The 13,257-nt window shown below is 35.8% G+C and overlaps 1 protein-coding gene across 3 annotated transcripts in view; it reads left to right on the forward strand.

Moving 5' to 3' along the window:
• The window catches only part of LOC149773759 (CD82 antigen-like), a 294,550-nt gene that overhangs the window by 265,033 nt on the left and 16,260 nt on the right, over window positions 1-13,257 (forward strand). For 2 of the 3 annotated variants that reach the window (XM_089946058.1, XM_089946057.1), the window contains exon 2: window positions 11,779-11,930. In XM_089946058.1, the coding sequence (XP_089802184.1) occupies window positions 11,862-11,930 (69 nt within the window). In that variant the 5' untranslated portion in view covers window positions 11,779-11,861. Of the gene's footprint in view, window positions 1-10,234; window positions 10,428-11,778; window positions 11,931-13,257 lie in introns of those variants that run through there. The other variant, XM_089946056.1, reaches the window with a different exon arrangement.

A 13,257-nucleotide genomic window follows, 5' to 3' on the forward strand; every position in this document is an offset into this window, starting at 1 on the left:
CTAACAGACACAAACTTTACTGTATATACAGAAGTTTGATGTTGCTAAGTAATTTTCTATGTAGGAAGTATACGACGCATGCATAGTGCAAATCCATTACTTTTTCGGTCTGATACATCTGAGACATGCAAAGTCCAGAGATATGGTAGCTATTATATAACGGGTAAAATAAAAGGAGCGTCGGTTTAATCACCATCAGAGAACCAGGTGGAACATTTAGTGAGACGGTGTAAACCACGTGGCTATTATCCACATGCTAAGGAACCCTGAGCTATCAAGCTATTTGTTAACAATGTTCTTATCAGCGTCGAGTACTTTGTCTCGACTTTTGATGTTTTCGCTTACATGACCGTTCGCTGTCATCAGCATCTTGTCTGCGATGTCGATGATATTGTAGGCGCCAGTGGGTAGCCGAATCACTTTTACGTGGGGGTCTAGTGGTAATGAGTATGCAAAAAGATTATTTTATGTCGTATTATTGTGAAAATGTTCCAAATATATGCTGATATCAGATCAATTTTGTACCGCGTGTTCTGATTAAGTTGTATGGTACGGAACTTTAATCACTCGACCAGATCAGCGAAGAGTGTCCGATACTAATGCACATTTATCTGCTGTTCCCGGTATAAGTAATTAAAGATCTCGACTATTTCGTTTTCTATTTCAGCGCCTTTGTTTCTAGCTAGTTTATGTCTGAATGGAGTCGATGCCACCGCTCTCCAGTCCCGAAAATAACAAGAAGCAGTCCGTATTTTGGCTTATGTACCTGGCCCATCATATTATGATTGGGTCAAATAAATGAGTTGCACTTATTGTTTCGGGAGAGCGGAAAGTATTCCCATATTTTGCTCTTGTTTCCACAGTCGATTGTAATGACGTCATAAACTATCACCGAGAAGTCTTCGACATTAAGTCCATCTACTGATAGTATTTCATATGGGTCCTCTAACATAAAAGTTATGGTGTAGATAACAAAACGATCATAATTCAGTGCGTCATTTGACAACATGTTCATCAGCAAATTGGTCTTGCCCATACGAGTCGGGCCAAATATCATGTTATGGTAGTACGAAACCAAAAATTGTTCCACGTTTTTGTGAAGTGCTCTAATCCGAAGCTGATAACGTTCAATCAACTATCCATGTGTTTAGATTAAAGACAACTACTATTAGCTTATCGAGAAGAAAGCAAAAAAAATTGGGACACCATGACGGGACAGCATAAGGACAAGCAGGTTGCAAATTTACGCAATATCTATCCTCCAAAAGACGTTTCGACGGCACCTCCATGGTCTCATGTGGTAACACGAGGCGTCACAGAGCCTAATCTTAATGACAAACAAATGAGCGATAATCTTCAGACTGGAGACAACATCCCATTCGAACTACATGATACTTATCCGTTAACCATATCGACTCAGGCTGTATTTTTTTGGTCGCTGTTGGAACAATACTTAGTAATCGGCGGGACAGTTTGCATATGTCTACCTGAGTTTTATATAAAAAAAATCAAACATTTGTTTACTGTTATTTGAGTACAAGGTCTAGCCTTGATTACAAATGTAAACATTCAGAAAGTAAACTTTTGGCTCACATCTTGCTCATTTTATATTGTGTCTTTAATTTTTTATATAAGAATGCTGTCATGAAAATTATTTTTTTTTTCCTTTAAGTTCCGTCTGTGAATTTATTTACTGTTGCGTTTCATGTATACTTGGAGAGGAATCATATCTTTAAAAATTATTCATTAGAATTATAAATGCTCATTGATATTTTGGACAAAAGCGTTTGTTTCGGATTATTGTGAATTCATTGAAATGTATTCTGAATTATATAATTATGTTATATCAAGGCTGTTGGCACACCATCTCATTCACGGCTATTTATACATCAACACATTCAATATTGGAATTCATTCGGAACACTCTATACTTTTTGGACTTTTAAGAGATAAAAGTATACAAAGAACAGGAAAAGAGCTTAAGGAAAAAAGTTTTTCGATGAACACCCTTATAAGGATAAACAAGTTACCAATTTTCTATAGAAAATGGTTTGAACATAATGTAAAATATATAGGTGATAAACTTACATGTGAGGGAACTATAGAGCTATATATGATCTCAGTACTAATTTCCTTGCCTTTCAAGGTCTATTTCAATATGTACAGTCTTTAGGTAAAAGGTTACAGTTAGATATAACGACACTTATCAGACCTTTTATCTCTTTCCATTTCGAAATTGTATTTTATGGCAATAAAGGATGCAAAGACTTTTACAAATCACTTTTTGAAAAAAGCTGTTATACCAACTAGTGAAAATATATGAATTAAATTTTCTACTTGTTAACGGATATACGGCCTAACATACATGCCAAAGTTTTTTCAATAACAAGAAAGTTAAAATTACAATGGTTTAAATTTCGTGTTACTCACAGAATTTTACCGAGGAATTCATCCTCGTATAAAATAACATTTTCTGATACCGATAAATGTGCTTTGTATAAAAGTTTCCTGGATATAATACTGCATTTGTTTTGGGAATGTACTGTGATTAGGAATAAAGTGAACATAGATATTGCACCAAGTGTAAAAATTTGCAATATTGGCAGGTACAAGTTGAGAAGGAATATATGAAAATGCTTTTCATGTTTGGATTCTTCTAGCCAAATTATACATATATATATATATATATATATATATATATATATATATATATATATATATATATATATATATATATATATATATATATATATATATATAATGAAAACGGATAAGCCTAGAATAGAGATTAGATGTTGAAAGTTTTATTTTAGACCACTATACTTTGGATAAATACATATATATTGCAAACAAATATGGAAAGGAAGAAGCATTTATGTTGATTTGAAAACAATTGGAAGCATTTCTCCACCAGTAACAAGGAAAACAAAGAAAGATGTGTAATAATTCAAACAACGTTTTAAAAGTCAAGTGTTTTTTTTTGTTTAACGATTGTAAACCCCCCCCCCCCCGTAAAGGGTGAGAGTTGATTGGCGGATTGTGCCTTCTTTCAAGGTGTCCGCTTTATTCGGTTATCGTTATCTAGGAGATGATCGCCCTCGGTGTTATTGCCCGGATCGAGTAAACTTATAGGTAGAATAAATAGAGATATGAGCAGATATTTATAACAGAATGACTCGAGCCCCGTACATTAAAAATCAAATTTAATCAATTACATAAACAATGGTGATAATACAATACATCAGGAAGATACACTTCTTTTGGAATAAACCTTTCACCGAATTCAAAACACAATAATTATCAAAATAGCTTATCTGTTTTACGGATAGAATTAGTTCATCATACGATCGAGTGAACATTCGAAGTTGTTGGCTTGTACTATTGCATAACCTGGTTCACTGCAATTTCACTGTAGCTGTTCTCTGTCCTTTCGCCTTTTCCATTTTTTTTCTCTCCCGACCTCCTTACTGTCTCGTCTCCTTTCGGCCCTCAAACTTTGTGTGGGTAGGTGGATATTTACACATATAGATACACAGATTCTTGGATACGTCAGTGCGTAGGTACATCTGAGGGTACGTCTGTGAATACCTCTGAAGAGCTAGTTTCCCCTTTTAAAACAGAGAACAACCTAAATTTTCTGTCGGTTATCCTACTGGGGATAGATCATTACTCCCCTCTCGTTATCAGATCTTACTACCGGTATTGGAACAGATACCAAAGGCTATTTAATCGGGCCAAGCATGGCAGACCAAAACAAACCTAGTTTCATAAGATTAAAGTACTTCCTAATTGCTAATGGATCACTTCGCATTAACACACACAATATATAACAGTTCCGCTCTCGTCTCAATTACACAAATGAATGAATGAAAATCACTATATAGCTTTACGGTATGTTCAGCGAATACACACATTCAAGCCTTTAGCATACATGAAATCACACTGCATGGCCTAACAACGTTATTTTCAGCCAATATGTACTGAAGATTTTATCATGCGTGAGATTACCTAAGATTGGCGAATTTACACGGATTCTCGTAACTAAAGTAACACATGAAATTCTTAGAACCTAATACCTATAAAACAAGACAATTAATTCAAACAATCCGACAACCTTATATAAAGAAGATTATTGTACGAATTCATATATATATGAAAGCTTAGACTAATTAGATTTTTCGATGTGGGAATATTTACAGCTAGGAAATTTCGTGTGGTAAACACACCCCTTATTTAGCGTAACTTAATCAGGATGAAATATATTTACCCCTTTTATAACTAGGCGCCAAAATTGGGGTCAACTTGACCTAGGTTTGCGAATAACTGTTTATGGAATATATCAAGTTTGACAGTTCCCCTATGAAATTGAAGTTATCCGTGTCCCTAATAGTCCGTCTCGCGGTTAAATAAACGAATGCTTAATTTAAAAATCTCTACCTCTACCGACCAGATATTAGAAATCACTGCACAGTAGCGATTTAACAAGCGCCTGTCCCCATAAATCTAAGTAATTGTTCTCTGGCTCCAAGCTAATCATAGATCAACATGAATTTGACCCCTCACAACGGTTGTAATATAAGCTCATAGCTATTTAAAATATATTTATATGGATCTGATTTGATGGTAAACAGGAACAAAAGGTTATGATATCACCCGGTCTACATCACATAGACGCTGTATATTTGTCTATCAAAATAAAGATTGCTTATTTATATGCATGTTTGTGTGTGTGTGTATGTGGTGTTTTCTTTTCTACATTACATTTATTATTCCTAGATAATATTAGAGTGTAAGGTGACATTGGAATGGGTCCTCGACCCAATGATCATCCTATTACGGGGACAGTTTATAAACCTAACGAAAATAACTTGTTGGTTTAGTTTTAGGCTGTTGCTTCCACTAAGATCAATATGCTCTTAACAGTGGGCACAACTTCCGTACCAGCCAATTTTTGGAGGACAAGTAATTAGGACCTTAATCTTTTAATGTCCAGTGACCTCACCAGCGGCTATTATAGTACAAGTTATATCCACATGTACGTGGTCTAAGTGTAATGCCGAACTGCCATTGTAAAAGTCCACAGTCTGGAATTTTTGTTATAACAATATATGTGTAAATCATTCAAAAGTTCCAGTTAAATAAACTTTGATATAACTAAATTACGATTAAATTGTAAAAAAAAAAAAAAAAAAAAAAAATTATTTTATAAACTTATATCAGTAAATGCGCTTACGTGACCCGTGTGACTTCTACTATAGAACTGCGCAGGTACCCAGACGATACGTTTTTTTTTCACAGGAATAAATAACATGATAACAATTATCTATCATTTCACTACCAAGGCGATCTGGGTAAGACCGACAAAGTAACGGATCCAAAACACAAATAAATTTACGATCCCTGAGGGCATGAAAATAACTCTACACAACTTATCAGAGTTTTGTTTACATTTTCGAATACCAGCGCTAGTTTCTATCGACTAGTAGAGGTGCCAAATAACCTGTTGAGCTGGTTGATCACAATTTACATGCCGTAGGCAAATAACGTGGTCCACTGTGGGTACCTGCATAGTTATATGAAGAAACGGTTGCCTCTGTCTCGAGGGACCATGACAGATTCTGTCGTTATGAGCAAATAGACCAGTTAACGTTCTTGGATTAACGAATAAAACCTCGAAATTATAAAAAGGAGGCGCTAACAGCTGGTAAAATTACAATCAAAATGTCAGAACGTGAGAAGTATATCGATTATAGCCTTGAAGATATACAGTGTTCAAACCCAAAATAAAACTTAAATCTATTAGTGTCAGTGGACAAAAGGCTTAATTTGCAGGAAAAAGTACGCATCGCTGTTAAAAATAGAATTATGTTATCTTAAATGAAACCAAAAAAAAAAAACAATATAATAATGTTATTTTAAATTACATTACTGAAATTATAGAATAATTTTAAGTTAATTTAAGTGCCACAGCTATATGATAATGTTATTTTAAATTACATCAAAAATATAAAATAATGTTTTTATTTGATTAAAATACCATAATTATAGAATAATGTTATTTTAAATTACAAAACAAAACAATAGAATAATGTTTTTGTTTGAATAAAATACCAAAACTATAAAATAATGTTATGTTTAATTAAAATTGTTTAGATAATTGTCAGACTTAGATTCAGGATTCTGAAAATCGGTCTATATGTATGCGTTTTCAGAGTTTGAAAATAACATTATTCCATTAGTCCGAGACCAGTAGATTTAACAACAGACTAAAATTGGTATTAATCTAATAGGACGAAGGGAAATTTTATTTTAAATTTAAGTTTGACAGAAGGGTCGGGTAGGGAGGAGTGAGGCGGGGTCTGCTGCCCTCTGATTCCAAAAGAATAGTGATTGTTTCCCACTGATTTTAGCTATAGTTTATTTAGACTACGTAACTCTAAACATGCCTTGATAACTAAACTGTACATACGTCTAAAAATAATTTGACAAATATTATTATTAAAACTTAAAATGAACTTGCTTAAATTGGTTTGGTGCAAAATAAGATAAAACACATTCTAAAACAAACTTTTAGTATAAAACCAGTTACTGTGAGATATTTTTCATTTGCTTGGCTGTATTTGTATCTATTTTATAAACATATTGGGGAATATGTTTATTATTATTATTATTATTATTATTAATATTTTGATTGTTGTTGTTATTATTATTATTATTATTATTATTATTATTATTGATTTATATATTCTGAATGCTTATATTTGTTTTTCAACAGTATAAGTATATGTACATGATTTCATGATCTTATTCAGACGTTCCAACGCCGATCTCCACTTCCAAGTCATATAATGAACATTCATCTAGCAGTGATAGCCTAGTCTTGATTTTGAGCTGCTGACAGCATTGTTATAAGTTACGGACAGAAGAAACTTTATGATGTAACCAGAGGTCTCAACACGCGGCCCGCCAAGCCGTATCCTGTGGTCCCCATTGTGACTGGCGTCACAAGGTGTCATGAGAGATAACAAAGGTGGTGTGGCGCTTGGACCGTCGAAAATGACCTCATGCGGCCTTTAGTGTAGTTTGAGTTTGAGACCTCTGCTGTACACAGAGCTGGGGACACTATGGCAGGTTATAGGAAAAAAAAAAACACCGGTAAAACTCATTCACTAATAATCGACACAGCAACGACCAAACAAATGCTATGTAAATACGAGAAAAACGTAATGTTTATCTGAACCCTGTAACCACCAGTAAATCGGAAGATAGCTAGGGATTTATCGCATCTGCATCATCCGCGTACTTGGCAAATTGCTAGTCGTATTACGCTTTAGCAAAACACCTTGTCACTACTAATGGCAGAAGCAAACGAGCGACTGCCGGAGTTTATGCCAGCTTCTGGATCTAAATACAGTGCACTTTCGCGGCCTATATCTAGTTATTCCAACTACGTGGTTGGACTGGCTTAACACAGCGGATACTTTCATGATTGCTTGATACACAGATCTTCCAAAAGGGACTATGGATTGCTGTATACAACAGCAACGAGCCACTTGTGACGACGCTGCTTTAGTTTGTGATCCTGGATCCTGATTAAAAAAAATTCACCATCTTTCGGCAAAAATGTATTATGGATGAGATAATTAATCCCTGGCTGACTTACGTCCAAATGTTAACCATGGACGATCTTTTGTAAGCTGCCTGGCGACTTTCAGCCTTTTACCCGCGATGTCAGTCATCGACTATGGTGTAGCAATCACCACATCATTTCTACCCGCAAGATTATATATCACGTTTGAAATTGAGAGAACAGCTCGAGGACTAAATAAGTCTCTGAGAGCTGTCACGACGATAATATTGATTACCAAGAAGCTAACTATCGTTACGAAATCATCAAAGCGATCTTCTCAACCACCATCCGTGTGAAGGAAACAGAGGGGGGGTTAAATGTAAGTGGGTTAAATAGAAACCATACCTCTGTCGCCGAGATGAGGCAACCTGAACTGGAGGCTGTTCTGGAGATGTTTCGTGCTGTCTGCAAGTTTTGCAACGACCGAGAATCAGCAGCATTCGCTAACTAACTTGAGATGACAGTAAACTTAAAACCGATGTTGTTATCTAAGTTGTCGAGTCAAAAAGACTTAAACGATGGAAAACCGAAGCAACTGTTTATGAAATACATAACAAGATCAGATTACAAATGTATGGATCAGATTGTGACTAACTTAACACAACAATAAACAAAACTAAAATTTAAAAAAAAAATAAAAAAAATAAATAAAATAAAATAGGGGCACTAAGAGCGCAGATAAATAAAAACAGGTCTACACTATGAAGACTGAATCTACTTTTAGTCCCAGCGTAGTAAACAGAGAGACCTTTAATTCTCATATGACCTGGGGGAAGTAATATTCGGTTAAGTTATCGATCTTTCCAATGAAAGGACGCTTGAATTCGAGTCAGATTGTTATTCCATCTTGAATTATGTACCCAATATGGCCGTATCTGAAGCCGGGTATTTCTCTGATGCAAATATTTTTACCAGCAACTTTACTTTTATACCGCCTGATTACTGATTCAAACAGTGTCCCTCACGCACGTGACAGCATGAAAACATGCGCATATTTTTCCTCCTAGCGATGACGTCAATATTAGCGAAGGGTCAGCAGCCAAGCACTGTGGCGAACTCGGATTAACCTATCTTCATATCCAAGATGCTGTACTAATCCTCTGATTTTTGCGATATTACAAACTGATCTAAAATTTCTTTCAGACCCATTTTTATACAACTCTTGGTATATAAATCCTTTCACTAACATGACCAAAATTACTTATATCACAGACGTCATCCTCTAAAAATCGTGCTATTTGGAAAATTATTTGACTAGAAAATACCGAAACCATCACGACAATATCACTTTCTATCTTCGGACGAGTCCATTCATCATTCTACTTATAAGGAAAACTTTATAACAAGAAAGGAACAAGAGTAGAGATTGTTTCGTGTTTTACGGCACAGCAACACGAGACTGTGATTTAGTGCCGAGGCAATTGGAATAATGCGATGTACTAAAGAACATACAAAGATAGCCTGTTCGATGGTAGGATTCGAATGTGAACCATTTTGGTACTAAGTCTGGCATTCTAGCTATTGAAGATAAAAGATAATACGTTGACAGCATAGTAAACACCACAAGCAACAACTGCATGGCGTTTCTATAATTTAAGATAGCATTTTGATAAAACAAAACGCACATGACAGAGAGATTTAAATGGGAAAGAAAAAAAGGTTTATCTCATCACAAACGCTAACAAATATAAGCTTGTACGCCTTGAACTAAAAGATGTAATAAAAATGCAGATATAGAAGACCAAATATCATAAAAGAAACTTAGCGAAAAATGGCCTTTTATTAAATGTATTATCGATTAACGGGCACACAACAAAATATACATTCCAGGCAGATAGATTGAATAACACAATTTCTCTAATATTCCTAATTCAGTAAATAACATCTGAACCTACAAGAGATTAATAAACGCTTTTACTCCAATAATATTGTCGCTTATGACTTCAACAAAAAATACGCATAAAGGTCACTATTTGCAGAAAAATATACCAAACACTCCTAATGATACGATATTTATAAACACATAACGATCAATAAAAAAACAAAACAAAAACAAAAACAAAAAAAAGCACAAGTGAAAATTGTACTTTTCAGGGACATAAAATAAGTATTCATGTATTCTGTCAATTACAGCATGGTTAAGACCAAAGAGAATGGAATAATCCATACAAAACGAAAACAAATGCCAATGGATCATGAGGTTAGGTAAACAAACTAAATTGGACTGACTAACAACTACCTAACTGAGAAAGAAATGCAATGTTTATACACAAAATGTATGCATCGGTGAACACTCCTCACTTGCATAATGGCAATGTATAACTTTTGTATTAACCATTTAGTACACATCCCGAGCGTTATAATTAAACGTTTTTAGAAAACTCGAAATTAGTCATTTGCAAAGATGTCCCTACTGTTGTAAAGACAATAAGTGATGAGATACGTTCGGTCAATATGGAGTTTAGAAATGGAAAAGGGGTGGTATTATTTACACTTCCAAATAAGCTGATATGTTTACCTTTGTCACTACTGGCCACAATCATTTAGATTAATGACGTCCTGACTGAATGTTTCAGATCACATATTCCAGGTCTGCGAACAGGCATTTATATTAGGTAAAAGAACCTAGTGCACACGCAAATAAGGTTTGATTCTCGTTTTACGAAGTGATTTTTTTTTCGTAGGACTAAGTGTTTTGTTTCATTTCACGGAACATTTCAACGCATGCTTCAATAAGAACGATTAGTATATATTCAATTGCATGCCTGTCGGTACCAACATGACGACGTGAAGCTAGGTAATGTATGTCGGTTCCCATTCAAATTTGAAAGAGGGTGCTGTACATTAGGAGTGTTGGATTAGGATATGAGCTTGTGAGCAGTTAAGAATAACAACGCCAGCATTTATGTTCATTTTGACAGTAAGTTGAACTCGATGCAACAACGTTAAAGCACGAAAATAATGCACTGGTGATGATTGTTTCAATTCAAGTGAATGCATGTCAGGGGTGGAAGCCCCGAAAATCGTTTAGGGGTGGGTACGTAAATACGTAGGCAAAAGGTATGTGAATTGGAACCCCTGACTGGGGGAGGGGGAGTGTTAGGAGGCATCACTGTGACCATCGAACAGTAAAGAAAACATGCTATAGGTTCAGGTTGTTTCGCGCTTATTTTCCGGAAATGGGGATGGCGTATTTGATGAGGTGAGTGAGGAGGAGGCGCGCTCGCAGACTCCGTCTTTTCCCCCGATCCACTCACCCACCAACGATCCGCCCATGCTTGTGTATGTACCAATTCATTTCTAAGGTTCTGATGAAATAAGGCTTCAAACAAGATGTTTGACTCTTATGAATATTTGCCAGATACAGTAATTTAACGATCTGATATGATCGCATCAAACAGTATAGATTTCAGTTAATTCTAACTGAAACGAAAATCTAATTTAGGTTATTTTAATTAAAAAATGACGAAAATAATTGATTATCATTATAATAAGGAAATTAATATTTAATATTGTTACCTTTACAAACATTCACCTGAAAAATCCATGTTCAAAAGATTATAATTCAGTTATTAACTATCCCCATAAAATACGTAGTTGTAAAGTAGAAGTTTACTCAGTTGCAAATTCTGTTCTGTGACCAGTATGGTTCGGTTAAAGTATCGTGATGTCGTGAACACATCTGTTCGTGTGTGTGTGTGTGTGTGTGTGTGTGTGTGTGTGATTTGGATTTTTAACGTAGCTTTAACAATTTTTCAGTCATATTGCTATGATGTCTGCAGTGTGGCTGTTAATAGTACGTCTAGCACTGGGGCATCATGTCGCAGACATGTAGCGTGATGTCCTACCCAGTCACACTATCCTGACACCAGTCTGGCCAGTCCTAACACTAACCTCTTACTGCTGAGCGCCAAGCGAGGCAGCTGTCAGTACCATTTTTGTACGTCGTTGGTATGATTCGGCCAGGGATCGAACCCACGACCTACCGCATCCGAGGCGGAAGCACATCTGTGCAGCGAATATCCAGGTCATGCGATATCATGCGATATCATGTCATTTTATGATGGCTGTGTGAAAGCATGTTTAAAATATTTTGTACTTGCCACACAGATCTTGAAAGAAATAACTTATGTCATTATTTATTGCAGGTTATCCTCTGGGCTCAGCAATCCAGTTGCAGTCCTCTCTAATGATCGGTCAATAGTCTCAAAAAGACGTTCTGCTAACAGCGATGGGTCTCACATGCACAATAGAAAAATGCAGCCGCATCGGCTTCATGGGGACAAATATCTTTTTCTCTGTAAGTTAATATAAATTCAGTGGCGTAGCAAGCGCCAAAGCAACTGTGGTCAGGTGATGGGGCAAGGCCCAGTACGGACACTATATTCCTATCAACCATGCGAAATATTATTGGGAGGGACCCTAGAGCTAAATTTTGTTGGTTTGTGGGATTGTCTAAATTTTTTGCTACGTTACCGACATGAAGGTTATTTATTTTTGGTTATTTATTTTTTTACAAACACAAATACGATACTTTCAACAAAAGAGGTCCAGTTTTAAAGGCATATGCAAAAGTAGTAAAATCTGTATTGATATTGATAGACGATATGTGGGTATGATGTCACCTCTTCATTAAAATGTGCAATTTGGCTGGATACAAATCTTTCCGGAACAAACCTGCCCATACTTTAGACACACGCCGTAATTGTTATCAGCCATATCTAGCGCAAATTAAAAAATGGCTACAGGGCAGATGATAGTGCTATTTCACGTGGATTTACAAGTCACGAAACATAAGATTTGCTCTGGAAACATAATTTACATGTCACCAAAAGAACCCTTCAGCCGAAGGTATTTCCACATCCGCGAGACATACCGGTAAATGCATAAAATGTACACCGATGTGTGCAGCTAGGTGATATCAGCCCCTAAACCGAAATTCAATATCATGACGGGTGAGGCGCTGATTTATAGGCCTAATGCAAGCGTATATATACACATTCTCTTTGGTGCTAAAATATGGAGCTTTTGTTTCTATCGATATGGTGGCTACTATAAATAAAACATTAAAATTCACATTCGTGACCAAATATTCTATTCATACAATGCATCAATTCACACACTTGGGAACCACTGAAGCTCAGCTGCCTTAGAATCCCAATCGACAAGTATTGGGTTCAAAACAAGCCCAGACCAGTGCCCGGTCGGCTGCCTCGCTGTGTCTTTGTGAACGACGGTTAGCTCACATTCATCGCAATGATATAGCAAATAATGTTTTAAAAGTGTCTTATAGCAATCCAGTCAGTTAGTATTTTACACACTTATCGGACTTATTCCATGTTAGAATATGTTTTCTTCTTCTTTTCCAAGGAAACCCACGAAACTTCTCGCTCATTTGGTGAACAGTGAACATACCGAACGTTACTTTTCTCTCATAACAGCAGATAAACAAACGATTTGAAGTCAATTAATAATGCTTCATGGTCGTATACTACAGGAATAATCTGTTGTATGAATCGTTCGATATGAACATGTCTATCTGAGTCATTCGATATATACAGGCTTATTGATTCGTTGGATATATACAGGTTTATGTGAGTCTTTGGATATATACAGGTTTATGTGAG

The sequence above is a fragment of the Sinohyriopsis cumingii genome, unplaced genomic scaffold (assembly GCF_028554795.1).
Source record: "Sinohyriopsis cumingii isolate HCF-2022 unplaced genomic scaffold, ASM2855479v2 utg000615l, whole genome shotgun sequence".
NCBI classification, from domain to species: domain Eukaryota; kingdom Metazoa; phylum Mollusca; class Bivalvia; order Unionida; family Unionidae; genus Sinohyriopsis; species Sinohyriopsis cumingii.